Below are 22,705 nucleotides of genomic sequence, written 5' to 3' on the forward strand. Positions count from 1 at the left end.
GAGGAGACGTTTCTAATTAAACAACTTAATTGCAGTTGTCGGTGTATCTTGTTTTAAATGCAGCAGTGCAGGATTTTGCTGGGCAATTTCCGTGCTTGTTTGTTAGCCTGTGATCATGCCGTCTCCTCAGGTGATGAACTTTTCACCTTTGTCCTCTTGCTTTCCCCAACCTGTTTCCTGTCTCAATCCAAAGTTGTCTGAATGATTGGCTTTCCTGTCACACAACAACCATCGGTTACAAAGTTCCTTTGGACTTTGTGATAGTCATCTACTGTATCTATCCGTCAGAATATCTGCCTGGAGATTAATTTTTCACCGCGTTCACTGGTGTATGGATTTTGTGACATTTGGATAGAGGCTGCTCGTTTGCGAGGAAGCGAGGAATATGTTAATGACCTCCACTCTTCCTCATTCCCCTTCACTCTCCTTTGCTCTCCTCTCTCTTGCTTGCCTGTGTGCTCTTCTAGAAATACACACACACATTACGAATCAGGAGCTGTGCTTCGCTGCGACTGCTCGCCATCAGGGTTCAAAAGTTCATACTATTCCCCTAGGGCTACTGTGCTGCTGCAGATGCTGATAGTCTTTCTCTCTCTCTCTCTCCCCCTCTCTCTCTCTCTCTCTCTCTCTCTCTCTCTCTCTTTCTCTCTCTCTCTCCCTCTCTCTCTGTCTCTCGCGGCTGCTTTTCTCTCCCTCTCTCCCTCTTGCTGTTTACACTATTAATCTTGTACACTCTCTCTCACACACTCACTCACACTGCCTGGCAAGAAGAGAACGGCTTGAAGGGGGGATTTGGACGTATTTAACCGAAGGGCATCCATCACTCTCATCTCCAGCTACACCCCCACCAAGAGCCACACTGTGTACTTTCTGCATCCTCCTGGTTTTGTCAGCCCTGTGAAGCAGCTCTCCCCTCATTTGCTTTGTTTTATTGTTGCATTGCATATAATTACATCCCTCCATTGCCTCTGGTGTAGCGCCATGTTGAAACCCAGGGAAAACAGGCGAAGGTAAATGTGCAGCAGTCCATCTGTAAAGCAGCACATAGGCAGAATGCAAAGTGGAACGCTGGGGCAGGGTGGCTCCTAATCTCCCCCAGAGCTGTCAATGTCACAGACAAATAGCAAAACTATCAGATGCAGCGGGTTCACCCAGAGGTTAGCGTTCCCAGGTACCTCCCGCATTCACTCCCTCTCTTTCCCCCCCGCCTTGCAAATGAGAATTTGATTTTGCCCTCCACTGGAATCCATTTCTGGAGATGAATGAAGTTTCAATGCCAAGCCCAGGTGGCCCCGCTGATTTCTTAGGGAAATAAATGGAGATGGGAGAGATGTGTTGGCCTGTACACAGACAGTGACACGACTGCTTCCAATGCCTCTGGGATCCCTGTGTTTAATTGTTGCTGTAATGTAGCACTTTCAGGTCATTAACATGCCCTTGTGGAGTTATTCGAGGATGTTGAGGATGCATCCCTCTTTATACCGGGATTTCCGCACGGTTGGGAGAAGTCAGCACTGTTTATGTGTGCCAAGTGGGACAGGGCTGCCGTGGGCTTGTGTGCAGCTCCTCTACAATGGAAATTCTTACTGATGATTTATACTGACCCATGCTGTAAGTCAGCTCAAAGAAATAACTCTGTGGAATAGACAGCAGACATTTGGGAACACGTTTTATTGTTCAGAAATTTTGGCAGCGTGCATACAGTTAAAAAAGAAAAACAATTAGATGCACTGAGATAATTAACTTTACAATATAAATTCCTGTGATCACAACTAAAGTGGCAGCATTTTATTAATTGTCAAAAATAAATTAACGTCTAAAACATTTGGCTTTTCAAATTAAAGTCATCTGTGTCTAGTGATAGTAATTCTGGAAAAAAGTTTTATGTGCAAACATAAATTTACAATTCTAAAAACATTAGAAAGAAATAATTATCAACTTTGTGGTTTTATTTAATTTCATATATTACATTTGTATATTGTTAAACAATCAGTTTTAAGGGACTTCTGAGGCAGTTTCTGCCACAGGGGTTGATTTGCTGTTTCCCACTGAATCGCGCATTGCAAAAAACTTAAATTTGACTTTGTGTCTGTTTTTTTTTTTTAACAAAACAAAGGTGAGTTTAAAACAACTCGTAAAAATAAAATATAAATAGTTGAGTATAAAAAAAATTATTTAACTTTGACCTGATTATTTCAAATTCTTAAAACTATTTTTAAATTAAATTACATATTAAGAATATAAAACAATAGACACAAGTTATTTAATTGCAACTATTTTAACCCTTTTTTTTTAAGCAAAATTGGAAAACAAACTAAACATCAAATGCAAACACACTTTAATTTGTTCCAAAAAAAAAGGCCAAATCAATTACTTATTATCCATTATTTTTAGTATTTTATGAATATACCACAATAATAATTATATGAATTAATTGCAGGTCTGCAACCAATTGTAAGAATTAAATTTTAAAACAATAACATTTCTGATGGCTTTGAAAAGAGAAAAAATATTGAATCAGAATGATCAGTTGTCTTGAATTATATGATTATTAAATCTACTGAAAATTACCTTGGTCAGTTATTTCTAGGGAAACTCCCGCCTGAGATTTAAGCACTGACACTAATTTTGATGAGCATTTGGACGTTTTTGCCTTAACAAAACCTTTTTTCTCTAACACCTGCTGCCTATGGACTTCATGATAATTTATGAAATGACCCAAAGCTAATAGCAACATCTAATTGTTTACTGGCACAATATCTAACAGCAATAACTATAAAGTATAAGTGATTCCATAAAAATGGAATACACATAGAAAGAAAGCACACTTGCAGTGACATTGTGCTCGCAAATACATTTATTTACCATTATTGCAAAAAAAAAATGTTATTTAAAGCATTTTGATGGAAATAACAGAAGCATTTTAAAGTTGCCATAACTGTAGATTCAGAGGTGGAGTGTGTTGATTTTCTCCGAGTGTTTTTCCCTCTGGGCTCTGTCGTTGATTGTGTTATATCCTGTTTTTATCAGAGATATGCAGGCACTCCGGTGGGCCCGAACTCCTCTATTGTTGATATTTGTATTCTTACCAATGTTTTCTTTTTTTCTTTTTCCTTTTTTTCTTTTTCCTTCTGTCAGTGAAGCAGCTGAAAACCATCCCCAGCGATTAGAGGATCATTGTATCTGCAGTTAAGTATTTGAATAGTGGTAGTAAATCTAGAAAAGGGAAATTCAGGATTGCTGTAGACACTGCTTATGGCTGCCCAGGGGGAAGCCGATGTCACATAGTAAATTTAGCCCCTTAGTGTCTTTACAGTGGCCGGCCTGTCATGTTTGAATGTAGGAATAGAGCAAAGCGGAGCCCAGAATGGCTTGACATCTATTTCTGCGTAGAGGTGCAGAAACATTTATTTTTTTCATTCACACTGCATCAAAGCCTAACAGAAAAAAATCAGACGATATAGGAAAGGCAAACACTAGATGCCTCTGCATGGCATGTAGTTGCAGTTTAATCGATTTTCGGACTCCAGGTCATTGAAAGAAAGACATAAAATAATTACCCAATAATTTCTGGCCAAGGCTTTTATCCAAAATCAGGGATTTGTTGTTTAACCCGATTGACATTCCTGATTTATAAAGAAATCCTTAAAAAAAAAAATCGGTCCTGTATAAATTCCTGTTCGCATTTAGCATTATTAGATGATGATACAGGCATTATGCAGTCTGATATAATGTGCTGCATGTTTTCTTTGGTTCAAACACATGCATTAGGAGGTTCTAAACACGGTTTATGTATTGATGACTGAAGTCCTAATCAAATCAGGGGGTGGAGAGGAGGGCAAGGGAGACTTTCTGCCCTTAACCTCAGTGCCTCTCAGTCTCTATCCTCCCTTCTGACGGCTGCTTTGCTGGAGGGACGTGCAGCAAAGGCCTCCTACTGTAATGAGGAAAAATGTATCAATTTAGCTTTGGCCTGCGTGCAGATTGAGCACCGGGTGGGTGAAGGTGCACTGAGTGAATCCTTTTTCCTAATCAAGCCCACTATCGAAGGGGATTGTGGTCGCGCTCGTTTTGCCTGTAGAATCAGCAGCATTCCTCCCCGCAGCCCCCTTAGGGCCGGGGGAGCCTCTTTCTGCCTTCTGTTTCACCTCATCAGCAGAGTTCACATGGGGGTCAGGTCCTGCCCCCTGATGTTGCATTCAGTGCAATACCTCTGGCATAGAAAGGCACTGTGATAGCCCCCATGCTTTAGGACTGAGTAAAGGAGAAAGAAGTTTGATTCCTACCTGTACTGTAGGGTGTCACCTCCTCTCTAAGCCCATGGTGTATTGAAGAGAGACTTTTTTATTTTTATCACGTAAACCTTCTTATCAATACAAGTAAATACTGTGACATACTGTAAGTATTTAGTTTTTTCTCTTGTCCTTGAATTTAAAAGTAACGACGTCTCATTTAATAAGACACTTAATTTTATAGGAGATCTGATTTATGATATAACTTTATTGTGATGCTAGCTTGCCAGATTTTCTAAGATTATTATGCTATGTTATTAGGTAGAGTCCAAAATAGAGTTGTTTGATTTTGTAAATTTGCAATGTCAATTTTAATATTAATATTAGTTTGTAACAATAAACAATATACATGTTTGGGTATCGGACGGTTGTTTGGAAAGATAAGTAGTTTGATTATGTCATGGGAACATTTCCTAGAACTAACCGTTTACACATTAGGTAAAAAGAAAAATTCAAGATTAAGTGATAATTAAAATTATCATTAGTCATCAGAACAATTATATGAATGTTCAATAAATGGAAAAACAGATTGTGACACATTAGAAGCACGGCACACAGTGTATTCCCTAAGAAACACACGGAACCAGAGTCTTTAAGGCAAATAAAGCAAATGCACCACACACACACACACACACTTGTTCAATAGATAACGGAGCAGATCATAAATCAAAACATTAAAAATAATTCTTCTAGCAACACACATTGTAGTTCAAAGTTGTAAAGTTCCCTAAATAGAAATGTTGGGATAAATGTTCAGTGGATTAAATTTTAAAACATGAAAAAGCTGCACTCAACAGCTAAAGGAAAAAAAATGAAACTAAATGCTTTTCCACAAGCCTAATTTTTATGTAATGATAAAAGGCTTTTTCTCTACATTTTACAGGCTTCTCCACATCCATGTGTTTCTGTAGCTCTGACTCCTACACATGGCCCTGCTGAGACTGAACCCTCCCAGTGCTCCTCTCTCTCTGTCTTCCTACTGTCTCATAGAGAACATGACAAAGCAGCCGCTTTTTTTTTTTCCACATTTCCATCTTCTGTGCCACTATCAACGTCTTCAGCGCATTTTTGTGTTTTCATAACATCTCTGTGGCATTATGACCACCGTTAGATCTAATGTAACATATTAGTCCTCCCACCCAACCATTTCCCTTCATTTTGATTCACCCTCTATCCAGCCTTTGATTGACTTTCAGCCTAACTAAAGTGGATTTTAATGAGAGAATACATTAACTCCCTCTGGTCATGCTAACATAAATCAGCCTTTTCTTGCAGGATCAACTGCTGAGCTCATAACACCATGCTGTGAGAGTGTGAATAACCAAATGAGAGATTGCAGCTGTGGCGAACCGCTGGCAGCGTAGATGCATTGTTGTGTACCCCCTCCGAGTTTAAAACAAGTTCAGAAAGGCAGCAGAGCCGAACCCTTATCAGCACACAGGTCAACTTGATTGTGGAAATGTTCTTTTGCCAGGATCAATTAAACACATATCTCTGGTCAATTTCCATTGATTATTTCCTTACATTTGGAAATGGGGTGACTCAAATCTCTTCTTGGTGATGACCACCGAGAGCCATTAGATTCAGTTAGCGTAGCCCGTAGCAGCTCCTCACCTTGATTTACGAAACACACAATGCGACTCTAACATCACATCTATCTGCTTCTCTTTGTTGGTAATTGCACTCAGCTAAATAGGTTATGTAGAAATATCAATAAATTGCCATCAAATTAATGTCAATACCAAAGCTGTGGATGGTGCTAATTAAAACGCAAAAGGGATGAAAATGAAGTCATGGCATTGCCCTGAATAATTGATAATGCAATTTATGATTTTTATGAAAGAGTGCCGTCTGTCTGTGATTTTGATGAGGCCTTAATTAGATGCATTAATGTGTCTCTCCGTGCCTGAGCTAAAATTCAAACACCATGATGGGTGTTGGACTTTTTTAACGCTCTAAATTACACATTTTCGAATAACATTACCTCTGAATATCCACTTAAGCTGCATTGGTCCCAAAGAGGTGTTAGTGTGCAATTGTCATTAGAGGAGGCATTGTTAACCCAGGACCAATCGCCTTCCGCTTTTGTTTTGGGTGGGATCAAGGATTGAGCAGGCAGCATGAAGCACCATGATGCTTTTAGGCTGTGCTGCTACCCCGTGGAAGAAACTAGAACTTGTGGTTACCCGTTTCCATTTTCTTCGGAAGTCGATGTTTGATTCTGCTCGGCCGTGCCCGTGTTTGGCAATTCGTACAAGTAGGGACAAGTGAGGTCAGGCCGCCTGGCGTTAAAGTGTTAAGCGCACATGAATGTGTAATGTTTATTGACTCAAGCCGATCAGAGCGATCCCGTGTTGATTTTACACCACCTCATCTATTAGCCGGCCCCGACCTTTGAGATAAATGAAGAGCGAGGGAAGCAGACAGATGAGGGGATTAGAAGTGGGCCGCAACAGGGAAGCAGGCCCAGGAAAAAAAATGGACGGACTGCGGATGGATAGATGAGGTGGAGGAGCATAATGACTGTTTATGATGTACTGAATCAGGTTCTCTTTGACAAACAAGTCCTTAGCACCTCCGTATTTATAGTGTCACTGGTCAGTCTATCCACAAAGGCAGGCCGATGATATGTGAGTGTGTTAGTGCCGTGAGGTGTCTGGGGCACTGCTCTGGAATGACCTGCTCATCCGTCAGGCCCACAAGCTGAAGCAGAGCAGGGTTATTGGATCTCACACTGGACTGGAGCGTTGGCCAAGTAAAAAGCCCGTATAAGCTTTATTTGGCTCTTTAGATCCAAGTTATTCTTGCAAAGCTCACTGAGAATAGACTTAAAACAGCAACTGTCACAGAGAGAAAATGCACAGTTGGAGGGAGCATTCAACTGGGGCTGCTTTTTCATGTTGCTGGTTCTTATGAATGAGAACGAGCTTTCCGTCTGGAGTTGGGGAATGCTCTTTGTTTAAGCCAGAGGGCCCAGTTATGGGATGACATATTTGGGTTTTCCCCACATTTAAACAGGTTCCTTCTGAGGAGGATGAACTCCAGGCATTCCCCTTGTCATCAGGGGTCTGAATGGGGTGTCACACTGAGTAGTGTAAATGGTCTTTAAATTGTTCCTGTGTTTCAGACTAACAAGGCGGTTCCTTCTCTCTCTTTGCTTTATTCTTCATGAGGCTAATGCCTCTTGACTAATGGATTCAGAGGAAACCTAGATTGGTTTTTGAAACATGGAAAAGCCGGATACTTTTGTTTTTAGTCCAGTGAGAAAGACTGTACACGCAACCTGAGCTGCATCCATTTTACGTTTTCAACAACACATCTGTTCATCCACCCAAAGTGGTCAAGTAGTTAACATCTTATACTGTAGATTTCATGTATCCTACAGTTAAAAAAGCCGCAAACTCATCTCCTGAAACTCATTAAGAATCTCTCCAGCACAAATGGTAACAACAGTAGCCTTAACAGTACAGCATGTGAAATGCTTTGTGCATTGCTTTCCATCAACTGCACTAATTAACTTAAGTATCTTTTGTTGTGCAGTTGTCCTATCATGTTAAAAATTTGACTTAGCAAATTGATGGGAGTTGTTTGAATACCCACAGGAAGGCAACTCCCATTAAAAGTGCAATGTGAGCAGATGAATGGACTGCAGTGCTCAGCAACACTATAAATGTATTGATCCCAGTTTGCTACAGTAAAGCAGGGGTGCATTTACATTCATTACGTTCATGTTTGTGTGATGCCTTGGGAATGAAGTGAAATCAGGAGTCAGTGCTGTTTACGATTTTCTGAAGAGTTTGGTTTAAGGAAAAATAAAACTGAACATTTTCTAGCTCGAGCTTTTCTAATGTGAGAATTTGCTTTTCTCTTTGTTTTCTCTAATTATCAATTTTGTATCTTTCTATTTTCTAATGTTGGCTGAAGGAAACAAGACTAGTTAAAAGTGACTGTGGACTCTGGGAAGTTGTATTTCTTTCACTTTTTCCTTACGGTTGTATCACCTAACTGGCTGTTGGTCTTCTTGTGTTCGCAGACTTTGAGGACATCCCTTCTGTGGCAGCCCAGGACCTTAGCAACATCTTGAAGCAAGGCTACTTGGAGAAGAAACGAAGAGGTATAGCAAATGGAATAGAAGTCCCAGCATTATGTGAAGTAGTTTAAGTGTTAGTGGAATGAAAGGCAAGATGAGCACAACTATCTTGTACCTTAATAGACTAAAATAAGGCATTGAGAGCATTTGAAAATGTGCAGAATTATTAATTATGACTGAACTTCTTTCTTTAGACCACAGCTTCTTTGGCTCAGAGTGGCAGAAGAGGTGGTGTGTCCTGAACAATAGCATATTCTACTACTTTGGGAGTGAAAAGGGTTTGTTTGAAAGGCCAACATGCGGAAACTTTGCACATACTTAAACTGAATCAGATAAGGTCCAACCCTCTGTACCTCTTCCGACAGATAAACAGCAGAAGGGTTCCTTTTATATCAATGAGTACAGTGTACAGCTAGTGACCACCCTGAGAAAGGACTCCAAGAAAAATGCCTGTTTCGAGCTCCTTGCACCTGGACGACGGACTTTCCAGGTCTGCATTAACACAACATCAAGCCTTTACAGAGTACTAACCCAAAGAAAACACGTTGAAATGGTATAATTACTATTTTAGATAATGGTAAAATTAGTCCTTATCTATTGAAAATACTTGAAATACAACTTATCACAACCTGTATACATTTGCTGATTTTAGCCTATTGCACATTAAGCAATACTATCTGAGTGCACGTCATCCAATAAATGGCAAGAAATCGTACTACATAAATACCCGAGACACTCGGTGTGTCTCCCTTATTAAGTTGGACCACGAGAGAGCGGTAACTTTATTGTTCTACTGTAAAATGTTCTGCTCACTTTATAGCTTGCTTAAAAAACAAAACAAAAAAAAAATTAGAATTTAATGACCCTTTAGTAAAAATGTATTGTGGTGTTATTGATCAGCACATTGTTTGTGTCATTGTTAATACAAATGTTCACAGCTGCAGACCGTTACAACGGGAATAATGCTGGCTGTGTAAGCCGTCTGTAATAGTGCTCTGTTCTTTGGACAGAACAACACAATGGAAGATGTCAATAGATTATTTTAATAGCAGATTCAGAAATCTAGTACACGTCAGGCTTTACTGTGGCACACATCCTGAATATAACACCATTTTCCTTGTTAATAAGAATGTATGTTATAATTAAGCTTCAGTGACAGACGTGTTTAGATTTGATAGATATTTTAGGAGGGAATTTCCTCCTTGTTGGTTTTCTTCTTTATTAGACAGCTAGGTGACATATGTGGAAGATGCTGCTGAGATTAAAAATCAGGAACTATAACTACACCCTCAGATGTGATAATAATCACAGGATTATTGCCACTCTCCTCATCCAGTTCACTGCCAGCAGCCCCCAAGAGGCCAGAGAATGGGTGGACCAAATCAATTTTGTGCTTAAAGGTAAGCAAGCACTTTGCTCTTCAGTACCTGCTGCATGTGTGCTTTTCCAGAGGGGCAGTTACTGCTGTGTGGGTTCTACCAAGGATGCTCCTTTTTTTTATTCCCCTGTCTAAATGAAAGGCTTTGGATAGGGGATGACAGAGGATGTCATATGTTGATGGAAAATGATATGGTGCACTATTAATAAAATTGACTTGAGATTAGTTTTTAAAAGTCACATGTTAATTGGAAAATTAAGTTAAAGCAGTACAAAACTTTCTCCATTTTCTGCTCAAGTTTTCTTGTGCTTTTTCGAGGGGCGGAAAAGGTCAGATGTGAAAGGGAGCCCTTTATCTTCTCTGACTGAGATGAAAACCTCTTAATCCATCACTGAATGCGCAGTTGAGCACACAAATCCTGATACACCATCTCACATGCACCATCCTGTAGCCCTAGTTCTCCTCCACCACCCCCCCCAACCCTCCTACCAAATTCCAGCTTACAGGAAATTGATTGGTAGATGTTCTGGTTATCCTCCAGTGACATTGATTTCTGCTTGGCCGATGGTGTACGGCAGAGGACCTGATACCCTGTGTTACAGTGGCCAGTCGCCTGCAATGAGACGGCTCCTCCATCTGAGCGAGCCGTCGTGCCTCGTCTACACTAAAATGGGCTCGGGCCGGGCCAGTGATTTGCTGGAAGTAACAGACACTCTGCAGTTTGTCTTCCTTCCTTCCTTCCAGCGCAGTTTGACTTGGAAATGCCATCTGATTCGTGAAATATAGTGAAAGATTTCTGTTTTCCTTTTATTTGATAGCATTAGTAGAGATACAGACAGAGACAGAGGGGTATGACATGCAACAAAAGAGGCAATATTATTTTATTAGTTTTAATTAGTAAGCTGACAGACTAGCCAAATTCAGATTTTAGCGAAAACCTAAAGATGATGGTGATGAAAGAGACACAATTTCCACAACAGTATAAATTGAAGAATCAAACATTTCTGGAAAGAAGTAGTCAGTTAACTGATTACTGGATCGACACAAAATGACGTTAGTTATGGAAAATCCCCAGTACTTGTTCCAGAGCTATATGTATGACTTTATTTAAAAAACATACATAAGCCTTAAATTAGTTACTTGTAGGTTGTTTAATTCAGATTTCATTTTCTACAGTTTATTCAGATGATTGAATAACCACGTTGTTACCAGCATATAACAATATTTTCTAGGTAATGCTGTAATAAATGCATAAGTGAAAAAATATCTACCTCAATATTTTAAACCCCTTAAATATAGTCAGAAAGACATAAACAGTAATTTACAGCCTGAATCCAAGCCTTCGGTGCTTGTCCCTGCTCCTATGCGGCACATGTCCGAGCCTGTGGTGCAGTCAGGACCCTACGAGCATTTCTCTTACTTTACCCTTTAATGCATGTGTGTGTGTCTGTGCCATGCTGTGCACCATCCTGACGCTCACACTTTCCTTCCCTCACAGATCTCAGCTCCAACTTCATCCCTTTTGATGATGAGGAGGAAGAAGAGGAAGAGACCTATGATGACATTGACGGGCTGAGCGGCCCTCCCCCTCCTCGGCATGGTGCTCCCCAGGCCTCTCAGGACAGAAAGCGAGGAGTGGGGCACGAGTCGGGGGAAGACGAGGAGGAGGAGGAGGATGACGATATCTACGAGGTGCTGCCAGGTATGAGGATGTGGTTACCGCACATGCAGAGATCCAGCAGCACCCACCCACGTGCAGATAAATAGACAGTGAGGTGCGGCACGCACAAACCCTCATGATCTTCAGTCAGACAAATAGACACAGCCGCTCTGCCTCACACACACTCCAGCCCTAAGCGATTTTTGCAACAAGAAATATTTGTGATGATCTCTCGTGGCGGTGAAATCTGTGTTTGCAGGTGCCTCCCTATCAGCACAACACCCAGACTGATCGCTCATTTTAAATCAAGCAACACTAATAAGCTTGTCAGGAGTGGGATGGCTGCTGCAGAGCCACACAGGGCGGGAAGGGGAAGATTGTCTGACTAGAAATCTGCTTCCCTCCTTAATTTTGCTGACGGCTATTTGTTGAGAAACAGTTATGTTGTTGAAATCAGCGAGAGCCGGGTAGCACCCGGATGCTCTGTCACACATGTCCAATTAGCTAATGTTGCCAGGCAACAAATAGCCTACAATTCAATCCACTAAGCAGAGTTTTGGCTAAAATTGCCTAGCAACAGCAATTTAGTTGAAAGGAAGTAAAAACTGCATCTCTCAAGGCTTAAAATAGTTGTGGAGCTCTTCATGTCACATCTTGAATAGAAATTGGAGTTTGATGGAGAGTGTTGCAAGACCCCAGAACAGTGTGAGTCCCTGCTGAGGTGGAGACAGTCCCATGTGTCAGGATGGCTACAAGATCCTGAGAAGGACAAAAGGGGTGATCTGATCTTCCCAGGGCCGTCGTCCATCACTCTTTCTATTAAATAAGATACATCAAGATTCTGTTTCACTCAGTGAGTACATTACCTTTGCCAAAATCACTGGTGAGAGGGGAATCAGTCTTCAGACTGTCACACCACCGTTCAAAGCCATCTGGGAAGAGGTACAGGCCCTGACCACAGATGGCATATCGAATGACAGGCTCTTTCGTTCACTTTCTCACCCCTTGACTTATCAATCACTCTGCATCTCTCTTTGCCCACTCGCAGCTTCTGTGCAGTGTTTAGATGCTGTTAATTTCAGGTTCTGTATTTTGATCCGGATTTCAAGGGATCAGAAAAGCTGCTTGTATTTATACTGAAATAACTTTCCCTTTTTAACAAATTCCTGTTATCGCTCTTTGCCTCGGCTTTAGTTGCTTTAGTTGCTCTTTGCATTCAGTGCTCGCATGTATGCATAAGCGTTGTTGTTCAAGTTTAAGATTTCTTTGCAAAAGTTGTTGACATTCTCAGATCCATCTTGGAAAGGAAATGCAGAGTCGGAATGAAGCACCATTTTCTAGGTGATGAGCTCTCTCCGTTTTTGTCAGAGCAAGACTCCAAACAGAATGCAGAGCAATGGTCGTATTGGCTCTGTTGCTGATGACTGATTTTATAGACTGGAAAATTAAATCACTCTGATATAGAAACCATTGGCCCATAGCGGTGGCCTCTCGACTGAAGGATTCGATTCTCAACAGCATTTGAAGAGTGCTGAACAAATGTTTGGATCCTTTGCAAATAAAATTAAATCCTCATTTTTTCCCTCTCGTTTGGTTATAATGCTTAGCAATTTGATGGTTTTTAGGAAAACGGTAGTTATGCATTTTTAAACATTGGAACAGTGTGCAACAATCTGAAAGTGCCAGGCAGAAACAGGGGGAGGAGAAAGCCTAAAGCCTGGACACACATTTTTCACATAGCACAAACTGCACACGGGATCAGAAATTCACATATGGATGTACTCTGTGTGTGTGTGTGTGTGTGTGTGTGGTCCTTCCTGCTCTTCCTGGAAGCAGAGGCGCAGGTTGTGCTGGAAGGTGGATAGTGTTGCTGGGTTGTGGCATTGCTGTCAGCCTGCTAGTGTTAAGGATGGATGTGGGAGACAGAGGGTAGGCATATCACTGTCACCTCTCAGACCACCGGGTGCCACGCCCCTCAGTCGATGGCATGTCCGCCTCCGCGTGCTTTAAAGCCAGCTTCTCTTTTCCTGCCTGGAGCTCTGATAAATTTGTAGAAATTGATCCACACAGAAGAAGTAAATAAAAATAGGCTGACTGCGTCTCGGGGAGATACATACATTGTGTATTTTGACCTGTCCGTATGCTTTATGAACTACACAGTTACCATTACATTATGAGACAAAAATGAAATCTTGTAAAATGTAGTTTTTACTTGAGGCCCACAGGTGGTAATGTTTAATTATTTTACTGTTTTACTGTCAGATCAAATACCCGGGTCTTGATATTTGGTTAAAAACTTTACTTCCTGCTCATGCAAGTTCAGTCAGACGTGGAGAAAGCATGTTTGTGTTGAGCTTGCTTTGCTTTGTGTTTTTTAGAAGAGGATTTTGCAGATCCGATGGATGAAAGCAGCGAGAAGAACAGCAAATCAGGTGAGAATCTCATTACGCCACTGAACTAATGATGAGAACATTTCCAGCTTAATAGGTCACAGTTACCGTCTCCGTCTAAGATGTGAGAAAAGAACATTGTCCCTGATCTTTTATTCAAATTTGTGCTCGGCATTTCCTTTCAGCTTTGTCATCAGATTACGCTAACTACTATCAGGGCTTATGGGATTGCCAGGCCGACGAGGCAGATGAGCTGGCCTTCAAGAGAGGGGATCTCATCTACATCGTTAGCAAGGTGGGCATCACCATCAGCAGAAATAATCTAAGAGGTTATTTAAACCAGAACTCTTGTTTCTGGACACACGTTTCTCAATCAGCTTGAACTGGGAGGTTACCGCAGCGCAATTCATCTGTAATGGGAGCCATTCCCGACGACACCATTGACTCGGAGAGAAAATTGCAGGAGCAATTACAGTAGTGTAAAATGTGGAGGCAGATGTTTCAAAATGTGTAATTATTTAAAGCTTAAACAACATCAGCTCCAGTAATCATTTTGTCCTCATTTACTTTCTGAACATGCTGATATCCCCAACATCGAATTTCCTCTGTTAGCCAGCGTTCGGATCACAGTGCAGCAGAGAGGCACCAACAGTGGCATTGTCTATTCCCGGGCCACTAGGGCGAAGTGCCATCCGGCCACTGTGTAATGGTACTGTTGTTCATTGCGGAGCCTCGATCACAGGGGTTAATTGAGTCGGCAGCCATGCGAAGCTTTTCCTTTCTGTTTGACATAAACTGCAGGTGAAGCCATCCTGCATCTCAGCTCTTTTTCTCTCAATCTATTTCCCCGTGTTTTATGGCCGTCTTGTAGCTACACGCGGTGTATCTCCCAGTGAAAAGTCACCCTACTGGAAATCACTAGCTTGTAATTTGGGCGCTTTCCCTCTGCTGTTTCCAGACTGTTGCAATCTGTCTCTTTGAAATTGTCTCATCATGTTCTGTGTTTAGGTTAAATTATCGGAAGAGCAGTGGGAGGATGGAAATATTCTGTTTTCATCTTTTTTTTTTTTTTTTGGTAATTATGTGGTAGAAATTGCGAAATTATGTATTGAACCTCATGATTTCTTTAATCTTTAATTAGCAGCTACAGACACTGACTTTTAATTGTAATGTTTTCAACTTGAGCAATTTTGGTACATGTTCTCGTGTCCTTTGTAAATTAACGGGGGTTTTAGGATTAGATCAACAGTATCACCTTATCTCGAAGAAGCCTTTTCTTTCTAACAGCACAGGTGAAAGACGGACGTTTAATTGAGGACTTTTTGGTAGCGCTGGCATTAATGAGACGCCAGCTTGTTCTGTTGATAGAGGAAAATGTCAAAACAGCCACGTCCATTTCTCACGCAAGGACGACAAAGGCAGCGTACTTGAGGAGACAAAGGGGACCTGGCTCTGTGCTTCAGATCGGCTTCAAACAGCCTCCGTCCTGCTGGGCGTATTACTTTTCACTGTGTGGATCGAGTTACCGCGGCACTGGAGACCTTAAAAGCAAGCAAAGACCAGGTTGGAAACGACACTTGGTCGTAGTTTCTCACAATCCTAATGACACCGATTATTCTTGTTTTGTCAAGCTGTAGGCTGAAGTCATAACACAGTGACAGACTTCGAGGGACTATTCTAACGATCCTCTAATGGATTTAAAGCAAGGCCCTGGTTGTAAATTATTTAGAGGAGATCTGTGGATGGCTTCTGAATGTTTGGTTTTGTGTGATGACATGACTCCACCCGTGTCCCATTTTGCGTCCTAATAGCATCACATTTCCCTCATGAATAGCATTATTTGGATTATAGCTTGTAATCGGCTATTTATTTTAATGAGCCCTTTGGGAGGGCTTCCCTGCATCTTCTGTGTGTACACACAGGCCTCGTCGGCGTTTCGGTTTTACAGGGGATTCCTGAGAACCCTGACCTCAAAGAGTGAAATACGGGCCCTTGGCTAGAACTCAAGCCTGTCACTTAACTGGGGACCCAGACACATGAAATGGCCGTAATAAAACCGGGGGCCCATAAATTCTCTTGGTGGGGTGGGAGGCCTGCTTGTCTGTGCTGTTATGTCAACACTGACCATAATTACAAGGTAATAAGGACACGCTCTAAGTGCTAAATCAATGGTGCTAACAAACTGTTATATTTAAAGCTGCGATGTGATTGACTGCCGAAGTGCAGAATGGAATAGCCACAGGCTTGGTGTCCTATGGCTGTGAACTGAGGAGAACATGCCGATCGTATAAAAGGCCTTCATCCATCATTATTGATCTCTCGCTTACTGTAAAGTGGGGGCATTTTTACAGTATTTGTGTCCGTTGCCCCCTGTGTGATGCTGTGCGCGCGCATATCTGTGTAACGCTGACAAAGTAAATAAATTAGGAGCCTCACAACTCATATGAATCCCATTAGTTCAAGGGAATTAATCTCGTAGTGTGCCTCTGCCGCCGGTTTCAGCGATGCCTAACTTGCTTTGCGCAGAGCTCGGTGGCAGTGCTCAGCGCGCTGATTCATGAGGTAGAAACACACCGGGAAATCTGTCTTGTGATTTTTGCTCTGGCATTTCATTTGGGAGAGCTTGCATTTTTCTAATGCGCATTATGGCTTTGCTCCGACATTTTAGTGTGTGATGACAAATACCGGCAAGCGCAGTTTTTTTTGCAGCATCACACTCTGAGATTTTTTTTTTTTAAATTGCTGAGACGTTTTACACACATTTCCACTGCATCAGGACGATTTAACTGCATCATAGCGTGTTACGTACAAAGGGATATTTGTCCTGGGATTTACGACGTGTTGTTACAGTATCTGATTCATTTATTACAGCGGCTAAAAGCTGTTGTTTCCCTGATGTGCCAAACGCAAGCACACATAGCCACGACCCTCACTGCAAACGTAAGGTTGCCCCACAGTCTTGCCCTCTAATTTATGTGGTTAGAATCGAGAAACACGGGCGCCACAGGTCAGCTGTCACATTCCTGTATTCCCACAGCCACTCATGGGGAACGGCAGGATGGAGTGGGAAGAGATTTATGGCCCAAAACCCATGCAGGGTCCTTAAAACTCTGGCAAGCGCCCACTGCCGCCTCTCCCTCGCTCTCTCCATCTCCCTGCTCACCTCTGCTCCACCATCCGCTGTCTGACCAAAACACAGAGGGAGGGAGACGGGCCAACCAATCCGGTGCATCTCCCAAAGCACAGCATCACTTCACGTTTGGCCAAAGTGATCAGCTGCAGCTGCTTGTTAGACACAATGAGAACATAGACACCACTGACACCTTGTGGCGTTTTCTAGCAGCTTTTCTAGCAAATGACTTATACAAAGATCAAAGGCTCATTTGCAGCTTTACATAATTATTAGCTGTGATTTATATTTCCAAAAAAAACTACGGAGTCAAAATGTCAAATATATTCCCAAAGTGATTTTGTGTCTAAATGGCCACTCGTATTCGAAGGTACCTATCGCTGGTTTTTATTGGGGTTATAACAGGGTTCTCGTACAAGCCGCTTTGGCCTGCGGCCCACAGGTCACACCGGCCGAATGCCGCTGAAGAAAAGGAAAAAGTGGCTAAACAATCAGATGGGAAAAGTCGAGCAAGAGAGACAAAGACGGGGGATCCCTTTATTCTTTTGTATGAACCCTGTCCCCCCTCTTCTTTCTCCTTTTCTCTGTCACACACCCATTTAAAGACCCCTGGCTGCTATTGTGGCCATAGACACCAAGTCACTATAGACAGGCAAGACATCCTATTTACCACCCAAAGTAGCAGGGGCTGAGTCTGGGGTTCGGGGTCATGAAGGAGGCAGCGGTCATCCCCCGGTCAACTACAGTAGGTCATTATTCAGCCCAAGCCAATAGCCCAGAACCACGTCCGAGCAGCCCACCCCCAATCCATTTTGCTTAATTATTATAAATGAGGGGCGGCGTAAACAGCCATCATTACAGACACTCAGTGGCACACACAAATCCACTTTAAATTGCTATTAAGTTAAGGAGCTATCTGTAATCCCAGGCGTGCATTAGAAAGTAGCGAGTAGGTTTTCTTTTTATTAAATCTCATCGTCCCTGAGATATTTTCAAACGTTCTCATGCTCTGTCATGTTTCCAATTTGAAGCCAATTCGCTGATTTAATTAAAAGCCCACTTGAAAAAAAATGGACACTAAGTAGCCATTTCGATCTCTGGTTGTGCAGAATTATTGTCCATATTTCTAGATGGAATTCGACAAGGTTTTTTTTTTTTTTTGGCACAGAACCGTTATGACCCGCTCTAAATAAGCATTTTCTCACGCGGTTTGAGCTATTACCCGGACAGTCGTGTACCTGTGTGAGCAGCGAGGAGGACTCGCTAACCAGATTGCGGATTATAGATCACGGGCTTCTGTGCAGTGGAGGTGTCCATGTTTCTTTGTTAGGGTGACCAGTGATGGAAGAACTGCAGAGAGCTGCAGTGTATCTGATCAGTCTATGTGGAAGAGGGGGAGAGAGAGAGGAAGGGAAAACACAGAGGATGCAAGCAGAAAGTCTGCAATGGAGGAGATGAAAAAGAGAGGAAAGGAGGGAGGGGAAGGGACATGGGGAAGGAAGGTGGGAGGGAGGGAGAGATTGTAACACCCAGGCGGCGGGTTCAGCGGCAGGGCAATGAGAGACTTCCTGCGCTCCATCACGCCCAAGGCCTGCCTCAGTCAGCTGGTGGCCGAGGAAAGATGCCTCATGTGTCAGGCTTATTAGCACTCCCCCTAGTTTGTATGCATTTGGGATTGTGTGTGAGTGTTTCGTCCGAGGGAGTGTGTGTGCGTGTGTGTGAGGGAGAGAGAGGAATCAAAAGAGGACGTTTCTACAGAATAGTGGATTTTCTAAAAGAAGCTGCGTTCTGTTTAGGTGCTCGCCATAGACGTGACACGGCACTCGCCTCACCCGTCATCTCTCACCGCATCCGACCAACCTCGACTCACCTTCTCAATCCGTCAATCCGTCCTCCGGTCGGGAACGTGAGCGATGGGCCTATCAGAATGCCACCATTAGCCAGCCCCCTGAGTGGTAAATAAACGATCTCGCCGGTACACTGCAGGTGTTGTCATGGCAACCGGCTCCCAGCGCCAGCCCCGCCCTCGCTCATTCCCCGCTCTCTCGGTGAAGGAGTCACCGGGAGGTCACCGAGTCACCGCGCGGCAGCCGCCACGACACGGCGCTGTTTGCCCCACCCCCCACCCCTTCCTCCCTCCCTCTGCTCCCACACAGTGGATTTGATCTGCGTCCAGGTTGCAGCATACACAGGCTCTGATGTGTGTCACCTCTCACACAGCGTACATCTTGTTAAAGAGATTAAAGCAGACATTTCCCAGAACTCAGCCGCTCAGGGACACTTGATTTTTCTCTCCCCAGGGCAACTTGCAGCGAACATCCTCTATTTCAGATGAATACTAAACAACTGGTCCAATCCTTCACGTTGCCACAATAAGCCCAAAATCTGCCTGCACGTTGGCCCCAGCGTTAGCGTTTCAGAGCTTCAGCTGCACGATCACACGAAAACAAATCAAGCCAATAGACAAAACGAAAACAAACAGAAGGAAGAGGACATTGAGGAGTTAGCATAGTTTTTGTCATTTGGATAATTTACTCTCAGTGCCTCTTGGAATGTCCCTATTACAGAAGGTGTACTCTGGATGAACCCATTTCAAGTATGAGGAAGATGGACTCTGCACGCCTGACAGACTTGCACCGCCATTGGCACCCACTCTGTGATGTAGCAGTTGTATTAAAATGGCGGCTCTGATAATCCAAAAGACCTTTCTCAGGGAGAATTTGAGACCGACTGCACAGATGGGCCGCGGAGATAAATAAAACTCTCTGTCACTACGGTTGGTGGAATAGTGCTGCGACGCCCCCAAGGGAGAGAAAAACGGTTTCGCTCCCTCTCTCCGATGCCTCCCCCCCCCCCGTCCGTCTGTGTCCCCGTTCTCCTCCTCCGTTCACCTTCCCCTGAATTGGAACTGGAGCTGGCTTTCTGCAACCGGGCTTTTCCCTCTTTGGGCTTATAGGTAGCACAATAAAAGCATTTGGGACTCAACTGTCCTCTGCGTTGTGAGCTCCAAAACACCACAGAGAGCCAAGCACGCTGAGGCGTCCCAGCCAAAGGGGAAAGGCCATGAGGCATGGATGGACCATCTCCTCCTAGTGTGTGTACCTGCTCATGCTGTAAAAACACTTGAGTGTCGCGGTTTATTACTTTCTAAGCAATCCATCGGTCCTTGATGTCCAAACACCACTCGTTAGCTGCAGGCCCCATTTCTCCAGCTGGAGACAGGTGTCAGGTTGCGATGATCGGCTGAACCTTTGAAATGATGCCATTCATCATGTCTGTGTGTGTGTGTGTGTGTGTTTACAAGAATAACTTTAAGTGTAATACGAAGCTGAGATGTTCAAATATCCAGACTTTTTGTGTGGATCCCCCTTGGAGCAGTTTTAAGGACATAATATGTGGTTGTGCAAGTGTAACGATACAAACAGCCGTTGTGTATCTGCTTGAGACGGGAGGACAGATGAGTGGCCAGGCTCTCTGCTCCGTCAGGACGACCGGCTGGTGCCTCCTCCGCTGGGCTTTAACTCCCCTCTAATCTGCAGCCAAATATTGATCCAGTTAGAGTCCAACTGTTGTGATCAGATAATCATGTGGTGGTTGATGGGACTTGAGTTTCCTAAAAACGTAAAGAACAAGAAGAATCGGTGAAAGGTTTCGTCGTCTCAGTTTTACGTGAGATGTCTGTCAGATTGGAAAAGCAACCGATAATGTCTTCAAGTCAAGGCCTGAGCCATTTTTTCACTGAGAATTTATTTAACTGATTAACACATTGTTTATTAGCAGTGGAAAAACTGCAACTGTGCAGTTGTTTTAATACTTAATTTTACAGTCTGCTCAAAGTTATTTTTAATTTTATTTCAAGTAAAAAAGTGTAACACAAATTCTAATTGTAAAACAGTCTGTACTGCTTCACCTCCACAATAATTAACAATAAGTAACAATTGATTTGAAATTAGTGATATTTATTTGGAAGCTAAGTTGTAGCATCAAGCACCAGCTCCGACCTTTATTTCTTCCAGCTGTTGAAATGCAGAGCTTTTATAGTTTTTCCTAAGAAACAACTTTATTTTTCTTTCTTAAATAAATTAGTTTAAACTTGATACATCATCATATTTTTTGTTGGTCTGTGAAATGGTTAAAAAATTAAAGGTTAAAAAAAAACAGCTTTTCCCTTTTTTTTTCTCACATGTAGCAAAATGTTTCCTATAAACTGTTTCCTTTTTATAGGTGGCATTTATTTATTTATGTATGTATTTATTTCTCGATGTTAAGGACTTATATGAATTGAGGGTCTAGGAATCGAGGGGGTGAGATTTTAAAGCGTCATGCAAATTTGTGAATGTCTTTAAACATCACGAAAACTCCAATTCCGTTTCTTTCATTTAGAGGACAGAACTCGTTTACAGTCTAATTAGTCTGGAGCTCAGACAGACTGTTTTTACAGCTTTTTAAGTGTTAAAAAGCTGTTTGATTTCAGACACTTGCTGCCTTAATTGTCTTGTTTACCGTTTACCGGAAATTAAATCCCTCCAGGTTAATGCGTCTGAATTTCTATTGTGTCGTAGTTGGGACCCTGCATTTCCTTTGCTGAAGCCGAGGTTATACAGAACAAGGAATTTATAACATTATTATTATTACTCACAAATAATTGCAGGTCAAGTCCTTCCAACTTTACACACAGATAACAAACCGAACAAATGTAATGTACTAGTTCTTTACAGTTCTCTGTTTGTGGATTTTGGGTTCAGGAGTACAACATTCACGGCTGGTGGGTCGGCGAGCTGAACGGCACCGTGGGCATTGTCCCCAAGGACTTCCTGCACCCTGCTTACATCCTCTGAGCTCCAGCAGGTACCAAGGCTCTCTCTTATCATCAGCATTATGGACCATTACTGTGGCCTAATACACAGAAACGGTCCCCCTGGTACTCATCCAGATTGCCACTGAGGTATATTCAGTCGTTGACCTGCCATTTATGGCATCTGCTGGCTGGAAGAAGTACTGCATAAAACAATGGTTAGAATAAATATGTGCAACAAAAGCATGATTACAGTGTCAGTTGTCCTATTTAAGAAAATGATTCCCTAATACAGTAAGAGGACAGCTTCAAATGAATACTAAATTATTAATGCATGTTTCTCTCGTTTGTTTTTACAGCGCCGCTGCTCACACATCCTGCCACGAGAACCCCGTCAGATTTTTTTGCAATTTGAAAGACTGTACATTATATTGTGTGAATTCGCTGCAGTATTACATATTCCTTCACACACAAACCTTTGAACGTCTGTCTGCAATGTCGACATGGGCTCAAACTGTGAGTCACTTACTAATTAGTCACTGGACAGAAAAGTAACATTTTTAAGACTTATTTTACTTGGTGTTAAAAATCTACCATGAAATTTCACACTTGCATCCTCTTAAATCTGGGATTTTTCCAATTTTCTCTAACATTATAAAACAGACTTTTAGGTTCAATGATTAGAAATTGAATTCATGTACATTTTTGACTGATAAAATATGTAAAGAGCATTACGACTATTTTCATCATTACTCTTATCATTTTGTGGACTAATCAATTTATATATAAAAACAATATTCGGTAACATAAAAGTTGCAGCTCCAGTGGTAGTGAAATAATTGTGGACTGACATTTATCAATGAACTAGTTAAAATTGGTTCTAGATTAAATAATTGTAAATTATATAAATCCAATCAATGTAAAGGTTATTTTATATTCTATACAATACTAAATATATTTGAGAAATATT

At 42.2% G+C, this 22,705-nt stretch overlaps 1 protein-coding gene across 2 annotated transcripts in view; it reads left to right on the plus strand.

Moving 5' to 3' along the window:
• Window positions 1-22,466, plus strand: part of skap1 (src kinase associated phosphoprotein 1) — a 28,545-nt gene extending 6,079 nt beyond the window's left edge. Inside the window, exons 5-13 of one of the 2 annotated variants that reach the window (XM_067487117.1) lie at window positions 8,326-8,406; window positions 8,577-8,660; window positions 8,748-8,872; window positions 9,719-9,782; window positions 11,259-11,462; window positions 13,799-13,852; window positions 13,996-14,105; window positions 21,686-21,788; window positions 22,095-22,466. In XM_067487117.1, the coding sequence (XP_067343218.1) occupies window positions 8,326-8,406; window positions 8,577-8,660; window positions 8,748-8,872; window positions 9,719-9,782; window positions 11,259-11,462; window positions 13,799-13,852; window positions 13,996-14,105; window positions 21,686-21,778 (815 nt within the window). In that variant the 3' untranslated portion in view covers window positions 21,779-21,788; window positions 22,095-22,466. Of the gene's footprint in view, window positions 1-8,325; window positions 8,407-8,576; window positions 8,661-8,747; window positions 8,873-9,718; window positions 9,783-11,258; window positions 11,536-13,798; window positions 13,853-13,995; window positions 14,106-21,685; window positions 21,789-22,094 lie in introns of those variants that run through there. The other variant, XR_010911783.1, reaches the window with a different exon arrangement.
• Window positions 22,467-22,705: the final 239 nt, after the last annotated feature.

The sequence above is a fragment of the Channa argus genome, chromosome 20 (genome assembly GCF_033026475.1).
Source record: "Channa argus isolate prfri chromosome 20, Channa argus male v1.0, whole genome shotgun sequence".
Taxonomy (NCBI): Eukaryota; Metazoa; Chordata; class Actinopteri; order Anabantiformes; family Channidae; genus Channa; species Channa argus.